The following is a 27,728-nucleotide window of genomic DNA, read 5'->3' on the forward strand; positions in this document are numbered from 1 at the left end:
CTTGCTAAATATATTATCAATCGTCCAGCGGACTAACTGCGGGAAAAACAAAACAAACAAAATGTCAACAGAAGAAAACTTTGAGCAATTAACACATTGTCAGGTAGGCCCTGTTGGTCTCCTTAATGAAGAAATAAAAATAATATGAAATCTCGACATTTTATAACTGAACTGTATTCCTAAAGACAAGTAATGTGATCATTTATTTGTATCTACTGGTAGCAACAACCACCAATTTTTTTGTTGGTTTTGATTAAAAGATGAAAATTATTTTTTTTTGACTCTTGTATGTGTATGAACGACAAATCAATTGCGTTTTTCAACATAAAATTTACTGATGAAGTTTTATTTGGTGTTAAAAGTCATGTCCAAGATTTTGACACATAACTTTTTCAGTTTTTGTAGCAAAAGTGACCTCTGCTAATTGCATTGATTTATTTTAATATGACTTATTAATAATATGAAATAAGGCAAAGCCTCAAAGCGAGCTCAAAGAAATCGGTTTTAGCTAAAACTATTATGCATCGTTTATTTGTCACAAAGAAACTATTCACTAGTCACAAGAATTCGGGAGAACGTATTCACTTGAAAAAGTCTACATTTAGTGTCACCATACCTGTAACAGTGAATATCATACGTTGCAAAATTTATGGGAAGCCGGTGTTACGGTGACGTCATTACCGCGTTCCCGTTTCTTTCCGCTTATTAATGACATTTTTTCCATTTTCAGGCCGATGCTTGATCTTTTAAATGAAAACAATATTTTTTTCAAACAATTGGAAATCATTCTTTCATTATTGTTGAGTGATGAATATTTTTTAGCAATTGATTGAAGTTCTGTATTCACTCCGGAAAGAAGTACTTCCTGTGAGCACCTATCCGCTAGGGTGCGCTTTTTAAAGACTTCCGACGAAACTTTTCAAATCCATCACCAAGTGTGCAAGTATACTTGCGTTACCGTAAAGCTCGATTCTCGAGCAGCCCCTTCGGACCTGCTCTTCGAGCTCGCTATAATTACAAAGGAAGATTTCCCTAATTTCTTTAGAGTGTTTATGCAGCCATTCAGTAAAAAAATGAAATTTTAGCCCCATTCAAATACAAATTTCACTTTTGAAAACAGTGTTTAATTTCCTTTTGTCCATACTTTCCCGTCTTAAAAATTATACGGTATTTAGAATACCTGATATGCAACACCAGTGTTATCGCCAGGCTATTATTGCCTGTCGCGTGCGACATGCCTTCAGACTTTGAGTTGTATATTCGACATCCCTTATTTGCCCCGTCATCCCTTAATTGCCAAAGCGACATGTCATAAAATCATTCCAGTAAACACCCCAATTAATCCGACAGTATATTCGAAAAGCTTCCACGTGCTTACCCGATAGTTTAGGTAAAGCGATGTCAGTTAAAATAACCAATAAACCAATGACAGCTTCCTATATTTGGAACGTGTGACGTAAATTTCATCGTAGTTCCGCCTTTAAATCCTTTGACAGGCGGTATCTTGTGATGTGTACATGAAAGTGACTGTTTTCGCAAGTTTTAAGATTATACATACGTTAGATATAATGACAGATGATTCAACAGTTATCGTCCAAATGTTTTTCGCAATCAAGGAAAGACAATGTAAGGAATTAAGTCAAAAATTGTGCAACACGGTAAAATGCTTTTGAACAATTATCGCCATGATATTAATGTTTTTCACATGTATGAAATGTGTTTTCTCTGGCAGAATATCGAAAAGACAATGCAAGAATTAATGTTTTCTGTCGTCACTTTCAAAATAGAACTTGTAGAGAAAAGTTTGAAATACCCACCGTGCATTATTTCATCATGAACGGACACTTTGGTAGAACCACCGACCTTCCGTAAGCCAGCTGGATGGCTTCCTCACATGAAGAACCTCACATGAAGAATTCAACACCCCGAATGAGGCTCGAACCCACATTGATGGGGGGCAAATGATTTGAAGCCAGCGACCTTAACCACTCGGCCACGGAGGCCCCGGTCAAAATTTCAGAATCCCTCCCAGCCACGCCAAATGGCCAAAGGAAATCGGGCATTGATCCAAAATGGAAATCAGCGTTTCCCTGGATGACAGTCTCAGATTGTGTTGTTTTACATGTATGTACAACAAACAGTTGACATTTTCAAAAACTTAAAATGGTTAAGTTTTCAGCAAATAAACTTCGCAGGAATAGAAGACATAAACTTTAAAATACAAATAGATCTGTGTGCAGTGCTAAAATTGTGTTGTTTTATATACAATAAATAGTAAATGAACATTTTTAGCAACTTAAAATTGATGAACTTTTAATTGTCATTCGTCAAATAAACTCCATAGGATTTTTATGACCTAATATCTTTTCTTGTTGTACATGTAAATGATGCTTATTAATCACTGAAAATACCACTATGTTTTTCGCTCTGAAATGCACCAGAATGCACCAAAATGAGTTGTAGTAACACAATATTTTCTGGGGTGACCCCCATACCCCCCATGAGGGAGGGGATACCCCTCCCGCACCCACCCCTTAGCTCGTCAAAAAATATCCTTCTGCAACATGCCTTCAGAAAATCCTGGCTAGAACCCTGAACACAATAACCTAGGTTTAAAAAGTGTTTTCAGAAGTTTAATTTTTTTTGGGTCACATTTTTTGGAAATTGTGAATCAGGTGTTTGCAAGAGTTATCTTTCCTGTGGTTGTTGCTACTACTGGTCTACTGATTTGCTATGGTCATCATAATGTTGCAACTCTTTTAATAGGTACATCTTTATTATGTTATTAAATATACTATTGTTATTTATGTCAGTCAATAGCTATACATAGCTAATGTCTGTATATTAACACCGACTTTAAATAAAATTTGTATCTTGTGCCTATAAGTTATAACAGGACACTTTTGGTGGATTCTTGAGGATAACTGCAAATACCTAGGCGTGGATATCTCAAATGACCTATCATGGGACAATCACATAAAAAGCTAACCAAACCCTAGGGTTTTTACGAAGAAACATTTAGGTCAAATCCCAACCCATTAAGACCATTGCTTACCAGACTCTTGTCTGACCCCAGCTCGAATATGCCTCCGAGGTATGGTCGCCCCACACCCAAACTCAAATTGACCAAATTAAAAGCATCCAAAGGAGAGCCGCCCGTTGGATCAAGACCGACTATGGCCGTACTTCCAGTGTAACAGATATGCTACATTTCCTAAACCTTCGTCGACTGGATTTAAGGCGTATAGATTCTAGGTTATCACTCTTCTATAAGATTCATCATGATCTGGTTGCTATCCCAGTCGTAGATTACCTGACCCCAATGACCCGCTGTTTGCGCTATGGCCATTTCCTAAGTTATAGGTTAATTACTGCAACCACAGACTATTTCAAAATGTCTACGTTCCCGCAAGGGGTTTGACGTCAATGGCAGATAGATAGATAGATAGAGATAGATAGATTCTGAAACCACAAGTGCATAAAATTCCGGATATATAATTTGATGTATGTATTTATGTATCTATACTGCTTGATGCCCATTTCAGGTATAACTAGCAGACCTGTGCGCGTCTGTGCCAGAATAAAAGTTAAAAGAATGACAGTAAGAAGTCAAAAGACAGGGCACTCGTTTGGCCATTTTTGGGGCCAAATATGGGCCCCATTCCCCTCATAAAATAATATATTGTATGGATCTGCCTGAGGGAATGGGTTCTTTATAAATCTTCGTCGGAAGTTCATGCAAAACAACAAATATTGCTGATTTCATCATAAAAATCATCGGAAATCAGCCCCTTTTTTACGCCGATTTTGGGGCCGAAATTCGGCCCCATTCCCCAGGCAAAATAATATACTTTTATCCCCAACTGCAAGTCATTTTGATCAGCGAAAATATTCCACCGCCGAGGGATTAATAGGTCTGCATTATTGTTTACTGACAGTGTCTCTGTGTATATGCGTACTAAACGCTGCAATTGGAACATCTCAGATATTACCGTTAGCATCGTTTAAAATCATCGGGGATTTCCCTTTCCAAAGAAAAGTGTTTCCAGAATTAAATAATGAGCGGAGGGATATTTATGAAGTAACTATAAATAACAAGCCAATTCGCGGAAGTAATAAATGGAAAAAAAACTGAAGATAAGTTGAAGTGCTCGCAAAGAATTTAAAATGCGCGATCGTAAAAGACGCGTAGGTAAGATTCAATCGCATTCATTGCGTTCATTTCAGTCAACGCAAATATTTCAGTTGTGTTCATTTCAGTCTACGCGTACCTTACATTTCAGTCCGCCCAACATTTCAGTCGCGTTCGGAAAATTTTAGAGAAGAAAGTTTGAGATACAAATGAACTAAAACAGTTTGTTTGGTTCTTTCACGTGCCCAATGTAAAGCATTGATACACGGGATGAATTTTTTAAAGCACCTCCCAAGAGCTTCAAAACAAAGTGCTAATCATACCTTTAGGTGGTATTTTCGCTATACAGTAACATGTATGAAATAGATTATAAATTGAAATTTATATATAATGAAATTTTAAGCATTTAAAAGTCATAAAATACATAATGACAACTCTGTTTTTGATAAATGACCTTATATTAAGTTTGAAATACAAAGGTCAAAAATAAAGAGCTAAATATTAATGCTTTATAAACATCTAAGTAGTGAAAAATGCCCATTAAAGGGAGATAATTCAAAAATTGCAAACAATAGTTTTATTCGTCAGTCAGGGGTGTAACTGTTTCAAGTTATCGCATTTTGTAACCCATTTGAGTTATTGCTTATTCTTCCATAACTTGTTTCAGTTATCATAAAATATTACAAAGCCCTCCTATGCCAATTCCTTATTTTGAATGAGACTAATGTAATTATTTCCTGAATCCTTGAATTTTTATCTTTCCAGTTATGCAATAAATTTTTTTACGCAAGGCTGATAAAGTTTTACGCAAGAGTTTTAAAGCTATAAATCTCTTAACATCCCATTATGCTTACCAGGTCGTGATCAGACTAAAAGAGAATTTATTTAACCACAATCTGCTACCAATTTCACTTTAAAGGTCACTTTGTGAGAACAGCAAAATGACTTTTTTTGAATAACTTACCTGAGTTAACTTTATTTTATAACTAATACAGGTTATAAAATGCTTGCAAAAGTAACTGAAATAGGTTACATAACTTAAAACAGTTACACCCCTGACTGTTCATTGAGCAATTACTTTTGCTGAAAAATGATGAAAACATTTTCATGAGAAGATTAAAAACTATTTTTGATTCAAGGTGATATTAGGATGAAATGGTTCAAGGGCAAATTGCTTGGTTAAAATATATAAAATGAAATAGAGAGTTAAAAGAAAAAATAATGGCTACTAATTCTGGCACTTTGGGCTATGAAATGGTTCCAAGATTTTGCAATTGGCTAAAGTCATGGCTAAAAGTGTGAAAGAGCCAGGGGAGGCCCTGATCTTACTCAATCTGTGTTTTTGTTTTTTTATAAAAAAATTCCCCAATTTGGTATTTTACGACGCAAATTTCCCCTTCTGAAAGGACCCGCCACCCTTCCCCAAAACCATAAAAAAAGGGCTGGAAGTGGGCTGGTAAAAGCAGTCAAAATCGACTTTCAAAGGGGTGGAAGGTGACGAATTCTTGGATGGTCTTCTTCCAGAATTATTCAAATGGTTCTGCATGGTTGCACATAGGGCCGCCAGAGCTAAAAAAATTTAAAAAAAACCTTCAACTTCAACCACTGGTCCAGTTTTAGAATAATTTTACACAATTGGTCTTTTTTAAATCCTGTACCGACCAAGATTTTTCAAATTGTTTAGATTTGTCAGAAAACATAGCCCCGAGGGGTGCGTGATTGAAACTTGAAAAATAAATTTTCTTGATACATCAAACAGTGCCGAACATAGCACAATCACAAGACATCAAACATTGCCAAACGTAACACAATCACAAAACATCAAACTGTGTCAAACATAGCACAATTATGAAACATCAAACAGTGCCAAACATAGCACAATCATGAAACATCAAACAGTGCCAAACATAGCACAATTCTGAAACATCAAACAGTGCTGAACAAAGCACAATCATGATACATCAAACAGTGCCAAACATAGTATAATCATGAAACATCAAACAGTGCCAAACATAACACAATAACGAAACATCAAACAGTGCCAAACAACAGTGCCATACATAGCACAATCACGATACATCAAACAGTGCCAAACATAGCACAATCACAATACATCGAACAGTGCCAAACATAGCACTATCACGATACATCAGACAGTGCCATACATAGCACAATCACGATACATCAAACAGTGCGAAACATAGCACTATCACAAGACATCAAACAGTGCCAAACATAGCACAATCACGATACATCAGACAGTGCCAAACATAGCACAATCATGAAACATCAAACAGTGTCAAACATAGCACAATCAGGATATATTAAAACAGTTCCAAACATAGAACAATCATGATAAATTAAACAGTGTCAGACATAGCACAATTACAAGACATCAAACAGTGCCGAACATAGCACCATCATGAAACATCAAACAGTGTCAGACATAGTACAATCAGGATACATTAAACAGTGTCAGACATAGCACAATCACAAGACATCAGACAGTGCCAAATATAGCACAATCACAAAACATCAAACAGTGCCAAACATAGCACAATCACGAAACATTAAACAGTTCCAAACGTAGCACAATCATGATAAATTAAACAGTCTCAAACATAGCACAATCATGATACATCAAACAGTGCCATACATAGCACAATCACGAAACATCAAACAGTGCCGAACATAGCACAATCATGATAAATTAAATAGTGTCAGACATAGCACAATCAGGATACATTAAACAGTGTCAGACATAGCACAATCACAAGACATCAGACAGTGCCAAACATAGCACAGTCATGATACATCAGACAGTGCCAAACATAGCACAATCATGAAACATCAGACAGTGCCAAACGTAGCACAATCAGAATACATTAAACAGTTCCAAAAGTACACAATCATGATAAATTAAATAGTGTCAGACATAGCACAATCAGGATACATTAAACAGTGTCAGACATAGCACAATCACAAGACATCAGACAGTGCCAAACATAGCACAATCACGAAACATCAAACAGTGCCAAACATAGCACAATCATGTAACATTAAACAGTTCCAAACGTAGCACAATCATGATAAATTAAACAGTGTTAGACATAGCACAATCACAAGACATCAAACAGCGCTTAACATAGCACAGTCATGATACATCAGACAGTGCCAAACATAGCATAATCATGAAACATTAAACAGTTCCAAACGTAGCACAATCATGATAAATTAAACAGTGTCAGACATAGCACAATCACAAGACATCAAACAGCGCTTAACATAGCACAGTCATGATACATCAGACAGTGCCAAACATAGCACAATCACAAAACATCAGACAGTGCCAAATGTAGCACAATCATGATAAATTAAACAGTGTCAGACATAGCACAATCACAAGACATCAAACAGCGCTTAACATAGCACAGTCATGATACATCAGACGGTGCCAAACGTAGCACAATCATGAAACATTAAACAGTTCCAAATGTAGCACAATCATGATAAATTAAACAGTGTCAGACATAGCACAATCACAAGACATCAGACAGTGCCAAACATAGCACAATCACAAAACATCAAACAGTGCCAAACGTAGCACAATCATGAAACATTAAACAGTTCCAAACGTAGCACAATCATGATAAATTAAACAGTGTCAGACATAGCACAATCACAAGACATCAGACAGTGCCAAACATAGCACAATCACAAAACATCAAACAGTGCCAAACGTAGCACAATCATGAAACATTAAACAGTTCCAAACGTAGCACAATCATGATAAATTAAACAGTGTCAGACATAGCACAATCACTAGACATCAAACAGCGCTTAACATAGCACAGTCATGATACATCAGACAGTGCCAAACATAGCACAATCACAAGACATCAGACAGTGCCAAACATAGCACAATCACAAAACATCAAACAGTGCCAAACGTAGCACAATCATGAAACATTAAACAGTTCCAAACGTAGCACAATCATGATAAATTAAACAGTGTCAAACATAGCACAATCACGATACATCAGACAGTGCCAAACATAGCACAATCATGAAACATCAAAGAGTGCCAAACATAGCATAATCAGGATACATTAAACAGTTCCAAACGTAGCACAATCATGGTAAATTAAACAGTGTCAGACATAGCACAATCAGGATACATTAAACAGTGTCAGACATAGCACAATCACAAGACATCAGACAGTGCCAAACATAGCACAATCACGAAACATCAAACAGTGCCAAACATAGCACAATCATGAAACATTAAACAGTTCCAAACATAGCACAATCATGATAAATTAAACAGTGTCAGACATAGCACAATCACAAGACATCAAACAGCGCTTAACATAGCACAGTCATGATACATCAGACAGTGCCAAACATAGCACAATCACAAAACATCAAACAGTGCCAAACGTAGCACAATCATGAAACATTAAACAGCTCCAAACGTAGCACAATCATGATAAATTAAACAGTGTCAGACATAGCACAATCACAAGACATCAAACAGGGCTTAATATAGCACAGTCATGATACATCATACAGTGCCAAACATAGCACAATCACAAAACATCAAACAGTGCCAGACATAGCACAATCATTAAACAGTGTCAGACATAGCACAATCACAAGACATCAAACAGCGCTTAACATAGCACAGTCATGATACATCAGACAGTGCCAAACATAGCACAATCACGAAACATCAAACAGTGCCAAACGTAGCACAATCATGAAACATTAAACAGTTCCAAACGTAGCACAATCATGATAAATTAAACAGTGTCAGACATAGCACAATCACAAGACATCAAACAGCGCTTAACATAGCACAGTCATGATACATCAGACAGTGCCAAACATAGCAAAATCACGAAACATCAAACAGTGCCAAACATAGCACAATCATGAAACATTAAATAGTGCCAAACGTAGCACAATCATGAAACATTAAACAGTTCCAAACGTAGCACAATCATGATAAATTAAACAGTGTCAAACATAGCACAATCACAATACATCAAACAGTGCCAAAGGTAGCACAATCATGAAACATTAAACAGTTCCAAACGTAGCACAATCATGATAAATTAAACAGTGTCAGACATAGCACAATCATAAGACTTCAAACAGCGCTTAACATAGCACAGTCATGATACATCAGACAGTGCCAAACATAGCACAATCACAAGACATCAGACAGTGCCAAACATAGCACAGTCACGAAACATTAAACAGTGCCAAACATAGCACAATCACGAAACATCAAACAGTGCCAAACTTAGCACAATCATGAAACATTAAACAGTTCCAAACGTAGCACAATCATGATAAATTAAACAGTTCAGACATACCACAATCACAAGACTTCAAACAGCGCTTAACATAGCACAGTCATGATACATCAGACAGTGCCAAATATAGCACAATCACAAGACATCAGACAGTGCCAAACATAGCACAATCACGAAACATCAAACAGTGCCAAACATAGCACAATCACGAAACATCAAACAGTGCCAAACGTAGCACAATCATGAAACATCAAACAGTTCCAAGCGTAGCACAATCGTAATAAATTAACCAGTGTCTAACATAGCACAATCACGATACATCAAACAGTGCCATACATAGCACAATCACGAAACATCAAACAGTGCCGAACATAGCACTATCACAAGACATCAAACAGTGCCAAACATAGCACAATCAGGATACATTAAACAGTTCCAAACGTAGCACAATCATGGTAAGTTAAACAGTGCCAGACATAGCACAATCAGGATACATTAAACAGTGTCAGACATAGCACAATCACAAGACATCAGACAGTGCCAAACATAGCACAATCACAAAACATCAAACAGTGCCAAACATAGCACAATCATGAAACATTAAACAGTTCCAAACGTAGCACAATCATGATAAATTAAACAGTGTCAGACATAGCACAATCACAAGACATCAAACAGCGCTTAACATAGCACAGTCATGATACATCAGACAGTGCCAAACATAGCACAATCACAAAACATCAAACAGTGCCAAACGTAGCACAATCATGAAACATTAAACAGATCCAAACGTAGCACAATCATGAGAAATTAAACAGTGTCAGACATAGTACAATCACAAGACATCAAACAGGGCTTAACATAGCACAGTCATGATACATCAGACAGTGCCAAACATAGCACAATCACAAAACATCAAACAGTGCCAAACATAGCACAATCATGATGAATTAAACAGTGTCAGACATAGCACAATCATAAGACATCAAACAGCACTTAACATAGCACAGTCATGATACATCAGACAGTGCCAAACATAGCACAATCACGAAACATCAAACAGTGCCAAACATAGCACAATCATGAAACATTAAACAGTTCCAAACGTAGAACAATCATGATAAATTAAACAGTGTCAGACATAGCACAATCAGGATACATTAAACAGTTCCAAACATAGCACAGTCATGATACATCAGACAGTGCCAAACATAGCACTATCATGAAACATTAAACAGTTCCAAACGTAGCACAATCATGATAAATTAAACAGTGTCAGACATAGCACAATCACAAGACATCAAACAGCGCTTAGAGTCAGTGTACCCGGTTTCGCACTGTACGCGGTTTCGCACACCCAGTAAATTCATGTACTTTGTGAGAATAAAGCAGAAAATTCAACAATTCTTTGTTATTATTTCAAGAAAATGAGTTATTCCCTACATAATTTGACACAAGGGGTCCTTCCCCACTGGAGCCTCGTTCTGGTAAGTGCAGACAAAAACAATAACAATATCAATGGAGACCAGTAGGTCAGCTGAAAAATATTAAGTTTCATGAAAATAATAATGCAAACAGCAACAAGGTGCAAAAAAAATTGAAAAATCACTATTCCATCATACAGGTAAGTATTTACCTACTACTTTACCTGAATGAAAAATGTTTCAACAGTTATTGAAGTTCTCCCAACCTGCAAAATGCCTTCAACTTGATTGTTTGCTTTAAGTTTTTATTAAAACCGAGAACTTACTCGAATAATTAGACTTCTGGGGGTCACTGGTGATTCAACAGCTTCTATGGTTTTATTTATTTCAGGTATTCAGTTGCTTTAGCCTTTTCTGCTTTTAGAAGTAAAAACAGGGTTTGGTACCTAGCTTTCACTTTCATAACTAATTTTAAATTTCACTTTCAGATGTTTTATTGGAAAATACATGTTTAAATTGAATTATATAAATGGTTAAAAAGTTAATTAATATTTTTCTGTTGAGTAACTGAGTTCTATAAATAGCAGGGTGTGCGAAACCGGGTACACTTAAATGCAACAACTGGTCAAAATATGTTATCCGAATCAAGTACACTTTGAGGTATGACGTCATTGTAGTGAGAAGTGAAAGTAGCGTGTTTCAAACCGAAATAAGTGTGTTTATTAAAACATATAGAGGTAAATTCAAATTTAATCATTTTTAGCTAGATAGGAAGGTATTCTTAGGAAATGTGTGCGAAACCGGGTACACTGACTCTAACATAGCACAGTCATGATACATCAGACAGTGCCAAACATAGCACAATCACGATAAAATAAACAGTTCCAAACATAGCACAATCACGATAAAATAAACAGTTCCAAACATAGCACAATCACGATAAAATAAACAGTTCCAAACATAGCACAATCATGAAACATTAAACAGTTCCAAACATAGCACAATCACGATAAAATAAACAGTTCCAAACATAGCACAATCATGATACATCAGACAGTGCCAAACATAGCACAATCACGATAAATTAAACAGTTCCAAACATAGCACAATCATGAAACATCAAACAGTTCCAAACATAGCACAGTCATGATACATCAGACAGTGCCAAACATAGCACAATCATGAAACATCAAACAGTTCCAAACATAGCACCATCATGAAACATCAAACAGTTCCAAACATAGCACAATCATGAAACATCAAACAGTTCCAAACATAGCACAATCATGAAACATCAAACAGTTCCAAACATAGCACAGTCATGATACATCAGACAGTGCCAAACATAGCACAATCATAAAATATCAAACAGTTCCAAACATAGCACAGTCATGATACATCAGACAGTGCCAAACATAGCACAATCATGAAACATCAGACAGTGCCAAACATAGCACAATCATGAAACATTAAACAGTTCCAAACGTAGCACAATCAGGATACATTAAACAGTGTCAGATATAGCACTATCACAAGACATCAAACAGTGCCAAACATAGCACAATCATGAAACATCAGACAGTGCCAAACATAGCACAATCATGAAACATTAAACAGTTCCAAACGTAGCACAATCAGGATACATTAAACAGTGTCAGATATAGCACTATCACAAGACATCAAACAGTGCCAAACATAGCACAGTTATGATACATCAAACAGTGCTGAACATAGCACAATCACAAAACATCAAACAGTGCTGAACATAGCACAATCACAAAACATCAAACAGTGCTAAACATAGCACAGTCAGGATACATTAAACAGCTCAGATATAGCACTATCACAAGACATCAAACAGTGCCAAACATAGCACAGTTATGATACATCAAACAGTGCTGAACATAGCACAATCACAAAACATTAAACAGCGCTGAACATAGCACAATCACAAAACATCAAACAGTGCTGAACATAGCACAATCACAAAACATCAAACAGTGCTGAACATAGCACAATCACAAAAGATCAAACAGTGCTGAACATAGCACAATCACAAAACATCAAACAGTGCTGAACATAGCACAATTACGATACATCGAACAGTGCTGAACATAACACAACCACGTAACATCAGACAGTCCCAAACATAGCCCAGTCACATAATATGAAATGGTGCCAAACATAGTGCAGTTGCAACACATCAAGGGGTACCAAACATAGAGTAATTAATAATCACCAGCTGGGACGAAACATAATGCAGTCTTGAAATATCTGATTGTTCCAAACATAGGGCAGTATCAAAAATAATCTAGGAATTGTGAAAATGTCCCGAATTTGTGAATTAAAATAATTCTTGTAATTTTGTGAAGAGGCTGAATATTGTATTGTAGAAGGGAAAATGCAAATGTTTGGTAGGAATCAGATGTCAGATAGAGCTTGTGGACAAGTTGTGGTATTGCTTGACTTATCTCAGTTAAATTATGTCAGTTTGTGCATCTGTTAAAAAATGTTGTAATTTCCTTTCAAACATTTAAAATATTTCAGAGGTTGAAAGCAGCTGTACACCATACAACACTGAGGGTATGTAAAGAAAGTGTTGAGGGAAAAGATGTAGAACTGAACAGAATGGTGGTTGCTGCAATCTCAGAAGCCACATGGAAAAGATTTGAAACATGGGCCACAGATCTTGAGATGTTTGCAAAGTAAATAGCATTCTCATGAATTAATGTTTTTTTCTTAGTTCTGAAATAGTAATATTGAACAGTTGATATAAGCATGCTTACATTGTTTGAACAGTATTTCTGTCTGTCACCTACCACTTATAAGTCATGCTTACATCATTTGAATAGTGTTTCTACCTTTCACCCTTCTCTAGTAAGTCATGCTTACATCCTTTCAGTCATGTTTCTTTCTTGCATACCAGACTGGCATTTCCCGTGATATCACTGGTGCTGGAAAACTCCATCTTACACCCCGGGGTGTAAGATGACACTCGTGCTGTAAATGATGTATGGTGAACTGCATCTACATAGTAGATCTGTGTAGTTATCATTGTGTTAAAACCAGATAAAAATCAAATACCTTTATAATTCCTCTTCATTCCTTATAGCATATCTCTTGATTCAAAAAATGTTATTTTAAAAAAAAGTACATAACGTTTCACGGCAGATGATAAAACTAAACCGGAACTATTACGTTGTATTTCTCTTTGTAACTTCATGACATACATCCTGTTTACGGACGTTCTCGCACTTTGTTAGTACGCTTCTTTAAGAAAAAAGTGCTATAAAAAAGTTATTTTCTTGAATTTATTGTTACTTTCTTTTTATTTGTTGAATATCGCATGTAAAAATCAAGAAATATGCTATTGTGTGGATGCAGTGGTCGAGAGGGCTAAGACGCTTTCCTACGGAGGTGAAAGCCCCTGGTACGAATCCTGGCTACTCCCATTGCGGTGTGTCCTTGGGCAAGGCACTTTATCACGATTGCCTCTGTCGACCCAGCTGTAAATGGGTATCAGCAAATTGCTGGGTGTAAGGTATAATTTGTTTTAACTGTTCTTAAAAAATAGGGCCGGTCAAAAGCTCTACAGAGCTTATGTTAATTGTTTCACAAAGCGACGGTAAATAAAATTTACCTTTACCTTTTACCTTTTATGTAAGAAAAAGATTCAATCACTTGTGGTAGCTGCAGATGGGAATATCCGGCTCTCGGGTAACTGTTTACATGGTAACTTGGCGAGGCTCGTTACTGCCGAAACAGTTACCCTGAAGTCAGATATTCCCATCTGCACTTAACACCAGTGAAAGAATCATATGATCCACCCGTCCACTTAAAGTTGTGCTTACAGTTTCTTTTTAAGAAATGTCTGTACAGGAAATATGTTAATAAAGCTGTTAACGTCAGTTCTGTATTTTTAGACATGGAAAAAGATCAACAGTAAATGCAGATGACGTGAAGATGTTGATCCGGAAAAGTCCAAAATTAGTAAGTTCTTTTTTAATATGATTTAAACTCTGACCAAGCAAAATCCACAAGAACCAAAGTCATATTTGTATATGGTTAAAGGCCTGAAATAAAATATTGTTTGTTTCTCCTTGCAGAAACAAGCAGAAAAAAAGTACCCTCAACCCTAAATATTTAAATGTTCCTGTAAACTATCTTGAGCTTGTTAACATCCTAAAGGTGATATTTATGACCCTATCTTTATGAAATTTTGTAAGAATGTTTATCTTGATGATTCCTAGGCCAAGTTCAAAACTGGGTCATGTGGGATCAAAAACTAGGTCCCCACTCAAATCAAAAGAAAAGCTTGTTAACACTGTAGAGGCCACATTTATGACCCTATCTTTATGAAACTTGATCGAATGTTTATCTTGATGATTCCAAGGCCAAGTTTAACTGGTGACCAATACAGGGTCACCATGATCCTCTTGTATAGACTTATATAGGGAAAAATCCTCTTGTCTAAAACCACAAGACCTAGGACTTTGATATTTGGTACGTAGCATCATCTAGTGGTCCTCTACCAAAATTGTTCAAACTATCCCCCTAGGGTCAAGTATGGCCCCACCCTGGGGATCACATTGTTTATATAAACTTACATGGGGAAAATCTTCTTGTCCAAAACCACAGGGCATAGGGCTTTGATATTTTGTATGTAGCATCATCTAGTGGTCCTCTACCAAGATTATTCAAACTATCCCCCCAGGGTTAAGTATGGCCCCACCCTGGGGGTCACATGGTTTATATATACATATGGGGAAAAACTCCCAAAATCTTCTTGACCAAAACCACAGGGCATAGGGCTTTAATATTTTGTATGTAGCATCATCTAGTGGTCCTCTACCAAGAGTGTTCAAATTATCTCTAGGGTCAAGTATGACTCCACCCTGGGGGTCACATGGTTTATAAAGACTTTTATAGGGAAAACTTTGAAAATCTTCTTGTACAAAACCACATGGCCTAGAGCTTTGATATCTGATATGTAGCATCGTGAAGTAATCCTTTACTAAAAATGTTAAAATTTTTCCCCTGAGGTTAAAAATGGCCCCGCCCCAGGGAGCAAATGGTTTGAATAGACTTGTGTAGGGAAAACCCTTTATCATTTATTATTGTCTAGTGGTCAACTATCAAGTTTGTTCAAATTATAACTCTGGGAACAAAGTTGTCAACAGTTTAGGGATATATTATGTTATGACGCTGGTGGCCGTCTATCCGTCTGCTAGCAATTTTGTGTACACTCTGTTACTCGTGAACCCCTTGAAGGATTTTGAAGAAACTTGACACAAATGTTAACCACATCAAGACGACGTGCAGAGCACATGTTCTGGATGGCTCGCTTCAAGGTCAAGGTCACACTTAGGGGTCAAAGGTCATTTGAGTTTGTTTTGTGTTCGTTCTGTAACTCTTGAACTGCTTGAAGTCTTTTAAAGAACCTTGTCACAAATGTTCTCCACATCGAGACAATGTGCAGAGCGCATGTTTCGGATGGACGTTTCAAGGTCAAGGTTACATTTAGGGGTCAGAAGTCATTACGGTGCTCTTGTTTTTGAAGCAGTGGCAAAGAAATTTGGACTACAAGTATAATGATACAGATTTCAATACTCATCTTGAATAGTTTTACTTGTGTACAGCGTAGAAATTTGGACTATATTTATAACTTTTGATACAGATTGATCATTTCAATACTCATCTTTAATATTTTTATGCCCCCAGCATCTACTGATGTGGGAGGCATAATTATAGTGATTGTCCTGCCCGTCCGTACGAGGTTAACCAAATGGGACCGTTTCGTCTAGCATCAATACCCCTTACTAGAATGACTTGAAACTAATGCAGATGTAACCTGTGAGCATTCCTCATCTTCAGACATCACCTGACCTCAGTTTGACCTTGACCTCATTTTGGACTTAGGTTGCTTTATTTAGGCCATCACTTGGTTAACCAAATGGGACCGTTTCATCTAGCATCAATACCGCTTACAAGAATGAATTGATACTAATACAGATGTAACCTGTGACCATTCCTCATCTTCAGACATCACCTGATCTCAGTTTGATCTTGACCTTGACCTCATTTTGGACTTAGGTTGCTTTATATGGGCCATCTCTTGGTTAACCAATGGGACCGTTTCGCCTAGCATCAATACCACTTACAAGAATGGTCAAAAGGGACTGTTACAAGAAAATATGTATCCTGATGATATTTAAAGTGTATGCCTATGTGATCTATGTCAAAACTTGATCTTATTATTAAGAGCAATGGTACTCAGGTGAGCGATATAGGGCCATCATGGCCCTCTTGTTTTTAAATACACATGTTTTCTAATGTCTTTAACAGATGGAATATTATGTTAGGCACAAAATAAAAAGAGGTGCTTTTGAGAAAAGCGCATGTCTCCCATGACTGCCTAATCATCTGAATAGTAGTCTTTATATACTGTTTGCAGCCTATTGGTATCTGTTGAAGTTGGAGTAACCAGTCTACATCTGTGTATCGGTAATTATGTTCAAGGACCATAATTCTGAAGTGCCTAGGGCGATTTGGCTCATTATCGATTTTGGCCATGGAGTTCTGGTCAAATACATTTTGTTTAAGTTTGGTAAAGATTGGATGAGAGCTGTTTGACTGTTTGAGTGCGGACAAGCTTTGTGACAGACACACAGAGAGACAGACACAGACAGGAGTAAATCAATATGTCTCCCACACCACTGTAAAATAATGACAAAGTTTGAAAAAAGAAGAGAAGTTTTATTTTTTTTGCAAAGTAGAACATAAACTGTTGAAGTACCTATGATAAAGGGCAAACAGACTAGCCTGTCTTGATAACCTCATGTACTTGTTATGTCTCCCACCACACAGTGGTGTGGGAGACATATTGATTTACTCCAGTCTGTCTGTGTGTCTGTCTGCCTGTGTGTCTCTCTGTCACAAAGCTTGTCCGCACTCTAAGTCGAACATTACTCATCCGATTTTCACCAAACTTAAATAAAATGGGTTTGACCATAAGACCTCAGCCAAGTTCGATAACTAGCCAAATTGGTCCAGGCATTTTGGAGTTACGGCCCTTGAATAACCGAAATATCGGCCTTTTTACTCTTGTCCGCACTCTAAGTCAAACATTTCTCATCAGATCTTCACCAAACTTAAACTAAATGTGTTTGTTCATGAGACCTTGGCCAAATTCGATAACTAGCCAAATCGGTCCAAGCATATTGGACCTTTTTACTCTTGTCCGCTCTCTAAGTCGAACATTTCTCATCCGATCTTCACCAAACTTGAACAAAATATGTTTGACCATAACACCTCCGCCAGGTTCAATAACTAGCCAAATCCGCCCAGGCACTTTTGAATTATGGTCCTTGAATTACTGATTGGATCCACTCATCCAGACCATCTAATTGGATCCACTCATCTAAACCATCTAGAGAAACTAGACATTTTTCATAGGGGCAGTTTTGGGAGACATGCGCTTTTCTCAAAAGCATCTCTAGTTCTGTATTCATTTGAGTATAAGAAAAACCTTATGGTCGGAATACTTGTTCAAAATGGTTTCCTCTTAATAATTTTAGAGCAATTTGACCAGTGACAAACTTGAAGGCACATTGCCGGTGGACAGGAGATAAATGCTATTAATTTTGATTTCATTGGGTCAAAGGTCAAGGTGACTGTTAGCACCAAAGCCTTTTCTACTCAGTATTTTGAAAATGATTTGATCAACGACACTTTAACTTGCAGGCACATTCTCATGGACAATGCATGAAATTATGTGATGGTGCTGGTCATCCATCCATCTGTTTGCAGTTTCCTGGTAATAACATGTGAAGCTTTCACATATGATTCTCAAAATTGCCAGGCACATTGCTTCAGGCATAATATACTACACATAATAGTGCTCTTGTTCTGTATTAGACATTTTAAAAATATTTTGGTGCTTGTGTTTGTTTTTGACAGAAAAAGTCCACTGCGGTTTGAGTGCTTAACTAGTAACTTTTTATACCCCCGGCATCTACAATGGAAATAAGAGTTTATTTTAACTCTTTTTTGTGTTATCCTTAACATATAATGTTGATTGACATGGCTATATTAATTCATACATGTTTGTTTATTGTTTGATTGTATGTTTTAATTATAAGTCGCCATGTAAATTGTACATTTTATGTTGAAATAAATCTATCTATCTATCTATCTATCTAGTGATCATCCTGTCCGTTCGTCCGTACGAGGTTAACCAAATGGGACCGTTTTGTCTAGCATCACTACCCCTTACTAGAATGACTTGATACTTATGCAGATGTAACCTGTGACCATTCCTCATCTTCAGACATCACCTGACCTCAGTTTGACCTTGACCTCATTTTGGACTTAGGTTGCTTTATATGGGCCATCTCTGGTTAACCAAATGGGATCGTTTCGTCTAGCATCAATACCCCTTATTAGAATGACTTGATACTAATGCAGATGTAACCTGTGACCATTCCTCATCTTCAAACATCACCTGACCTCAGTTTGACCTTGACCTTGACCTCGTTTTGGACTTGGGCGCAAAATCTATCGACAAGGATGCCACCGGGGGCATCAAGCGTTTATTAAATGCAGCTCCTTGTTTATTCTGGTTTTATGATACAGTTCATCTTGGGTCTCTCAAATACCTCCCTTTGCTTATACTCATCTTGTGAAATCTGTAATGATTCCATTCTACCTGTGATTGCTTTAACACCAGTATTACAATTTTTACAAGTTTCTACACTGTAAGTGTACATGTACTGTAACCTCTGCCAAATTATGACATATTTTCCAGTAAGTGTATGCTTAGAGTACAAGAGCTGTCCGTCAAACAGCGCGCTCCACTATTCGGCGATTTGACAGTAAAATGAATATAATTATATCTCAATAAGAGACCTCTACTTGTAAAAGGAAGATACACCAAGGGGCATAATTCTGTCAAGAACACAAATTAAAGTTATTGGGATTGTTACCACACATGCAGCTGATGATGGTAAAGATATATTTTGAGTTTTAAGTCATTATCTTATATAGTACCAAAGTTATGTCCAGAAAACGAAGTTTGTCAAAAGATTTAAGTAACTATGAAAGGGGCATAATTTGGTCAAAGATACAAATCAGAGTTATAGGGATTGTTACCACACATGCAGATGATGATGATGATGATGATAAAGATACATTTTATGTCCAGTCTTTATCTTATATTGTACTAAAGTTATATCCAGAAAGCGAAAAACATTAAGTATGAAAGGGGCATAATTCTGTCAAATATACAGTAAGAGTTATGTGGATTGTAACCACACATGCAGATGAAGATTATAAAGAAATATTTTTAATTTCAAGTCATTATCTTTTAAAGTACCAAAGATATGTCTATAAACAAAACTTTCGAAAAAATTTGACATGAAAATAATTCAAAGTATAACAACTTTGTGACCTTGACCTTGGGCATAATGGGCCCAGCCCCTGCACATACTTTGTTTGTATGCTGGACAATGTTTATGTGAACTTACAGTAAGATATAAGCAATAGTAACAAAGATATGACAGAAAAACAAAGGTTGCCAAAAAACTTTAACCAAGAAAGGTCACGCTGACACCGATGCCGGGGCAAGTAGAATAGCCTGAAAACTGTAACAATCAAATTGCTCATATTCAATCCTTACATAGAAACTTGATCTCGAACATATTTTTTTTTTTTCAGTTAGAGCATATAAACATGCTACAGGAGCAGATGAATGCATCTAAGGGAGAAACTAAGAAGAAAACAAAGAAGACAAAGTCAAAAGATACAACAGCACAAACATCAAGTACTGTTACACAAATGGATATTGATGAAGACAGTAGGACTTGATATTTGAGGAGTTGATATGCCTGTGCCTATGTGTGTTTGTGTTTTGTTGTACATAATCAGGAACTGAACACATTGTAGATTTGGATGGAAACCAATGTAGATTTGGATGGAAAGTGGCCTTAATAGCAGAATCATATTACTGCTGAAGTTCTAAGATGTTACAGCTTTGTGAATTAAAGAACTGCATGATTTTAAAAAGTGCATTTGTTGAGCTCGTTGGCTGCAGAGGAACATTTGTCATACTACTACAATATCACAGTTTCAGTTAGGAAGGCTTTTGTAACCACTCTTTCATCAGTTGAATGATGCTGTTACTAAGAAATATGAGATAAAGCTAAAATTTCAAAAGTTTGCGTGTAAGCAGGTTTCTCAGAAACTTTTAGGCAAAATACTATCAACTTCACACTTGTCTTTGGTTAACTTCATAGGATAAGTTAATAACTCTAGCTTCTGTTTTGTGAATCTTAGGCCCCTTATCAACTTTAAATTCTGGGTAAATCTTTGCCTGAAAATAGGTTTCTCAAAACCTGCTAGGCCAAATGCTTTCAAACTTCACACATTTCTTTGGCATCATGGGGACTTCACATGATAAGTTACATAACTGAATATCACTGTATCTTATGTAATTGAAACTATGCACACTTGTTTTTCATCATAAGGAGACTATGTAGGCCAAGATCTATAACTTTGATATGCATTTTGTTAGAATTATTGCCCTTTTTCTTGGTTAAAATTGTGGTTTAGGTCCACTTTACCCAAAAACTGCAAGAGCTGCAGCTTTGAAACTTTACAGACTTAATTCTCATTATTAGATGAGTAAGTAGACCAAGAACCATAACTCTAACCTGCATTTTTTCAGAATTGTGGCCCCTTTTGTTCTTAGAAAATCAGTATTTCTTGGTTGTTTTTGTTTAAGTTCACTTTTCTTGAATACTAACTATAGCTTTGAGAAAGAAGTCCAATAACTGTAATTCTTTTATTACATATTGTCCAGCACTTGCAGATGAGCGATGGCACTCGCAGGTGGTACTCTTGTTAATATTTACATTCTTTTCCATTGAAATTATGACCATCATTCTGCGAATAGTTGTGGAGAACATTCCTTAGATGACATCCAATTTATTCAGTCTTATGAACAGAATGGCCAGGAAGCTGATTTTAATGCTAAATGCAACAAAATGTGTGGAATTTATAATATAACCTTGTTTAGAATTGGAAAGGAAATAAAATGTAAATATATGTATAAGAAATGAATTCGTTTTGTTTTTTTCGGAGTTAATGCAAAATTAAGTTGTACTATTTAGATGGCAATAGGTCAAAAGTCATGGTCAAAGTGATCTTGAAACTGAAAGTGGGTTCTGATTAATATCTGGAGCAGTTTTGGACCAACAGTCTTACATATTTAATAGGTTGAATGTCTGTGGTCAGGAGATGATAATTTTAATTTTTAGCTTGACTATTCGAAGAATAGTCTAGCTATTCTACTCACCCTGGCGTCGGCATCACACCTCGGTTAAAGTTTTGTATGCAAGTACATATGGCTATCATTTAAAAGCATATAGCTTTGAAACTTATTTTTTCTTTTTCTAGGTCAATTACCAACCTCACTAGATCAAGTCCCATAACTCTGACATGTATTTTGGCCAAAACTAATGCAGATATTGAATTGAAATTTCTCATGTGACTTTAGGGTCATAAAACTAGGTGATAGCATCAAGAGCCATAACTCTAACATGCATTTTGGCCAAATAATGCCCCCTTTTGGACTTAGAAAATTCTTGTTCAAGTTTTGCATTCAAGTACATATAGCGATCATTTAAAGGCATATAGCTTTGAAACTTATTGTTTCTTTTTTTTAGGTCTATTACCAACCTCATTGGGTCAAGTCCCATAAATCTGACATGTATTTTGGCCAAATTATGCCCCCTTTTGGACTTGGAAAATCCTGGGTAAAGTTTTACATGCAAGTTATTATCTTCAAAAGTAATGCAGATATTGAATCGAAACTTTACTGTATCTTCAGGGTTATAAAACTAGGTTATAGCATCAAGTCCCATAACTCTGACATGCATTTTGGCCAAATTATTTCCACTGTGAACTTAAAACTTCTGGTTGAAGTTTTGCATGCAATTTACTATCTCCAAAACTAATGCAGATACTGGATTGAAATGCTATGGATACTCTTAACATTAAGGGTAATATTCCTGCTTCTCGGACAACAATTCAAATAGTCGAGCATTTGCTGTCTTACGGACAGCTCTTGTTGGGGTCAGTATTTCAACAGTCAAGGTTGGTGACCGCAAGGTTGAAAACGGTTTCTAATCAATTTCTTCAGAACTCTTGAGCCTTCATGGGATGACTGATAAATTCTGCCATTTTTGAGGTCATTTAATAAAGGAAATGAAAAAGATAAGATCGTGTGCTTGACTTTTTGCTAGACCGATTTGAAAAATTTGAACCTCACGCAAGTTTTCCTAATGGGAGTCGATGGGAAAATCACAAGTTTCAGAACATTTTCGTGAATAGAAATTTTTCTACAATATAGTTTTTAATAAAACTTCTCACAGTTATAAATAAACACGTGGCCTATTATATGGTGAAATAAAATGTATAGGTCCTTGTGCTTATTTTTATTAAGATATTGTTTTAAGACATTATTTTGAATTATGTAATGTGTCAGATGTTTTAATATCATTTTATCTTTAGAAAGATAGCAATGTTGCCACTGTAATAAATTTACTCACTGATAGCCATTAATTCATAAAACGATTTTTATTTCTGTACACCGAATCCAGGCTTTATTCTACATTATCCGGATAAATGACCATAAACGCCATCACTTCCAGTTTATCAAATGTGCAGAACTAAATTAAAAATAAAATTACAATGTTAATTGCTGGCTTAAACATATTCAACAGACAATTTGACAAGCAAACACTGGTATGTCTTCTTCATTTATTAGAAAAAGAAGTGGTAAAAAAATACAAAATTCTACAAACAAGTGAATGAAGCATTGCCATGCAATACAAAGACCCCTACTGGAAGGCAACTAATTTTCCCTACTGCAGTAAATGAACTGATACCTGTCAATGATGTATAAACAATATTGTACTATAAACAAACAATATGTAACAACACAATTTACATATATATAAAAATCTTCGAGGCAGGTCTCATGGTACAATACATATCAGGATACAGATGTAACGATACGGTACATATAGCAATACAAATTGATCAGTACCATAAGGAAGTATTCATGTGACAAAATGAAAAAAAAAAATCAATGTTCCTACTCTTGGTACTTGAAAATTTGCTTTAAAGTGACTGTTGTACATGATACATTTGTTAGTTACTATCTTAAACACTGATTTTATGAAAGTCTTCATTCAATGTTTCTACTTTTCACTGTATCATTTCTGTACTGTGAAACAGGCCTTTTATATGATTCGCATACCACCGGACTAATGTATCATGATACAGTGAATTTTCAATATTTGTGCCAAGTTATATTAGAATCCCTTGATGAATGTGAGAGTTATGGACCTGACACGAAATTCCGGATGAATGAACAGAATGATGGATGGACAGACTGACTGACGGAAAAACGCATTCCTATAGTCCTCGAAACTGGTTTTTAACCAGAAGGGTCTGATAGACTAATTTCATATTTCTGTGTGGAATGTAAAAAGAAATTGAGTTTACAACTCTGAACATTACAAAACATATAAAACAAAAGATTATGGCAGAAGAAAGTATACATTTTGTAGCAATCACATATTATTATCTCAGCTCAAGAAATGGTTAACTGCTTGTTTGAGTCCAAGTTGTTAACTGCTTGTTGCATTGAGGAAAAGATACGTGTAGTTACATGCAGCTGCAATATAATCTTTACCTATTACAGACAGACATATCAAATATAAATTATCAGAAATTCTAATATGACTAACAATGCTTCAACCATCACAACCATATGCTAACAACATGTCAATGTGATATTTAGTGCCATGTACATGCTGAGAAATAGTGCTTTCAAATTTGATGAAATATATTACTTAAAAACATGTTTAAAACAAAATGTCACTTGTCTTGATTAATTCACACACACACAGAGTTTATTATTAGATGTGAAGAATAATTCATCATCATTTGCGCCCTACTAACATGGAACTATTCCACAAGACATAAAACCATTTCCGGTCCTGGCTTGTATAAACAAAGGAGTGTGACGACCTACCATTTGGCGCCATACATGACCCAATGAACAGTTCTATCATATTGTATCTAAATTTTGCAATGAAAGACATAAATTTATTAGAATTGAAATAATTTATAGCAAACCTATGCTTAAACACTATACACGCAGGCAGTTATATGTCATACAAAATAATTTTCGCCCTCTTGACATTAATTTGCCAGGTGTATAACTTAACACACAATGCATATACTTCGGTTTTTAAATTTTTCTTACCATCCAAATTGAAGGCAAAATACAAGAGGCTACAATTTAAAACAATCAAATATTTAGAATTTTCCATTTTCACCTCTCATGAATTTTATTTGCACTTTGATAGAAAATTTGTCAGTTGGCTCACATGGTAAATGACAGCATTGGCCCTAAGTATACAATATTCTGAAATTCCACAACTTCCAAAAAGTGTTACGGACCACTAAAAAGTGAATGGAATAAATGTTTAAGAGTACATTTATATATAACAGGGAACATACAGATGACCTTGTAAGGCAAAAGTAAAATATCTGCATCAGATCAAAAAAGAAACAAAACACACCCAAAAAAAGAGGAAATTTAACAAGCGGGTCACTGACCCTAAAGAACTCACCTATGTAAAAGGTTTCAAGTGTGAATAACATAATGGTACAAGAACAGAGTTTGGTTTGTATAAATATCAAGGCTCTAGCTATTGTGGATTCAGAGAATAAGACATTCAATGTTTCTTTTATATAAGCATATATTATATGTATGTCACATACATGGGCATGGCCATATTTGAACCTAGGGCAACAATTTGAACAATTACGGTAGACAGTGAAACCCTTAAATCACCAGTAAATATCCAAGAAACATTTGTGTGAAATCGTTTTAAAATCTGGCACAATATACGCAAAAGTCTTGTATTTGCATATGGAATTCATTTGGCCAATTATGAAAAAATATAAGTTATTTATAGTAACAACAGAGGGAAGTTAATCCTAAAAAATCTATATAATATAAGTCCACACAAAACTCCTTACCATGTAGTGATAGGTCAAAATACACCTTAAACTGGATGTAACATGCATGTTGTACCACAGAAAACTGGTCTCGTTTTTTTCCCTACGGACAGTAATTTTAAAATACAAGCCAGCTAAAGTAACAACAAAGGGAAGTAATTCAAAAAACAAGGGTGCCTCACAATGGTTAACATTTGTGCCAAGTTACATCAAAATCCCTCCATGCATGATGAAGAAATGCTCCAGATAAAGTCATTCTTGAATTCGACCTTTGACCTCTAAGTGTGATCTTGACCTTAGAAGAAGGGACCTGGTTCTTGGGCATGACACTCCATCTCGTGATGGTGAACATTTGTGTCAAGCTACATCAAAATCCCTCATTGCATGAAGAAGAAATCGTCACCTTAGCGCAAAAAGTGAATAAGTCCTTCTCTAAGTCAATGCAGTTATCCACTTCTTGCACTGAGGTGACGAAATGCTCCGGACAAAGTCCTAAATCTGACCTTTGGCCTTCAAGTGTGACCTTGACCTTTGACTTAGGAACCTGGTTCTTGCGCATGACATGTCTCATGGTGGTGAACATTAAATTTTGTGCCAAGTTACATCAAAATTCCTCCATGCATGAAGAAGAAATGCCCCGGACAGTCATTTTTTAATCTGACCTCTAAGTGTGACCTTGACCTCAGACTTACATGTATGGACCTGGTTCTTTCGCAAGACAGTCTCATGATGGTGAACATTTGTGCCAAATTACATCAAAATCCCTCCAAGCATGAAGAAGAAATGCTCCATACAAAGTTTGTGGACGCACAGGGGCAGTAACTCTAAAACCTATGGTGAAATACGGCTGGTTAAAGAAAGGAACCGAGATCTTATGGTGATACAAGTTGTTTGCAAGTTTGGTTAAAATTAAAGCAAAATGAAACCACTATCATGCAGACAAGAACAAAACAGCCAATTTTTGCCCTTTAAGGAGCTTCAACACACCATGCTGGAATATGGCTGGTTCAAAAAAGGAACAAAGATCTTATGGTGATACAAGTTGTGTACAAGTTTGGTTAAAATCCAATCATAAATGAAACTGCTACATGTATAGTGAAGAAAAGACCAAAATAGCCAATTTCTGGTCCCTTCCAGGGCCGTAACTCTAGAAACCATAATGGAATATGGCTGGTTCCAGAAAAGAAAGAGAACTTCATATGGTGATATAAGTTGTGTGCGAGTTGGATAAAATCCAATCATAAATGAAACCACTATCGTGCAGACAAAACCAAAATAGCCTATTTTTGCCCTTTCAGGGTCTGCAACTCACAAACTCGTGGTGGGATATGGCTGGTTCAAGAAAAGAACCGAGATCTTATGGTGATACAAGTTGTGTGCAAAGTTGGTTAAAATCAAATTGTAAATGAAACTACTATCATGCAGACAAGAAATTGTTGATAGTACACAACAGACATTAAGTGGTCACTAAAGCTCACCTTCAGCCTTTGGCTCAGGTGAGCTGAAAACAGTAAGAGAAACAACTGTATCAATTCCAGCCACTCAGTCTTTCTGTGCTGTCCTATGTATATTATGTCAAACTAATGATCCCAATATTGAACAGTGGATAGCATGTGACGTTATACGATTCCTGGCTGCATGTACAGTGCATACCAGCAGATCATCAGTCAGACAGAATGGCATTGTCTGAACAGTCTGTCAAGTTTATATGTCACAAATGTGTATTGCTTAACTGAGAGCATAACGGTATATCCT

At 36.2% G+C, this 27,728-nt stretch overlaps 1 protein-coding gene across 1 annotated transcript; it reads left to right on the forward strand.

The window, feature by feature from the left end:
* LOC123528203 (centromere protein S-like) lies at nt 1-21,991 on the forward strand. The gene is made up of 4 exons (XM_045307933.2): nt 1-103; nt 13,425-13,582; nt 14,801-14,867; nt 20,592-21,991. Exons 1-4 carry the CDS (start codon nt 62-64, stop codon nt 20,739-20,741), a joined length of 417 nt encoding a protein of 138 aa, XP_045163868.2. The 5' UTR covers nt 1-61; the 3' UTR covers nt 20,742-21,991.
* Nucleotides 21,992-27,728: the final 5,737 nt, after the last annotated feature.

Source organism: Mercenaria mercenaria, chromosome 14, assembly GCF_021730395.1.
Source record: "Mercenaria mercenaria strain notata chromosome 14, MADL_Memer_1, whole genome shotgun sequence".
Classification (NCBI taxonomy): Eukaryota; Metazoa; Mollusca; class Bivalvia; order Venerida; family Veneridae; genus Mercenaria; species Mercenaria mercenaria.

Coding starts and splice junctions, on each gene's coding strand:
- LOC123528203 (XM_045307933.2), top strand. CDS start 62: ATGTCAACAGAAGAAAACTTTGAGCAATTAACACATTGTCAG. Junction 13,583..14,800: donor GATCTTGAGATGTTTGCAAA/GTAAATAGCATT, acceptor CTGTATTTTTAG/ACATGGAAAAAGATCAACAG. Junction 14,868..20,591: donor TCCGGAAAAGTCCAAAATTA/GTAAGTTCTTTT, acceptor TTTTTTTTTCAG/TTAGAGCATATAAACATGCT.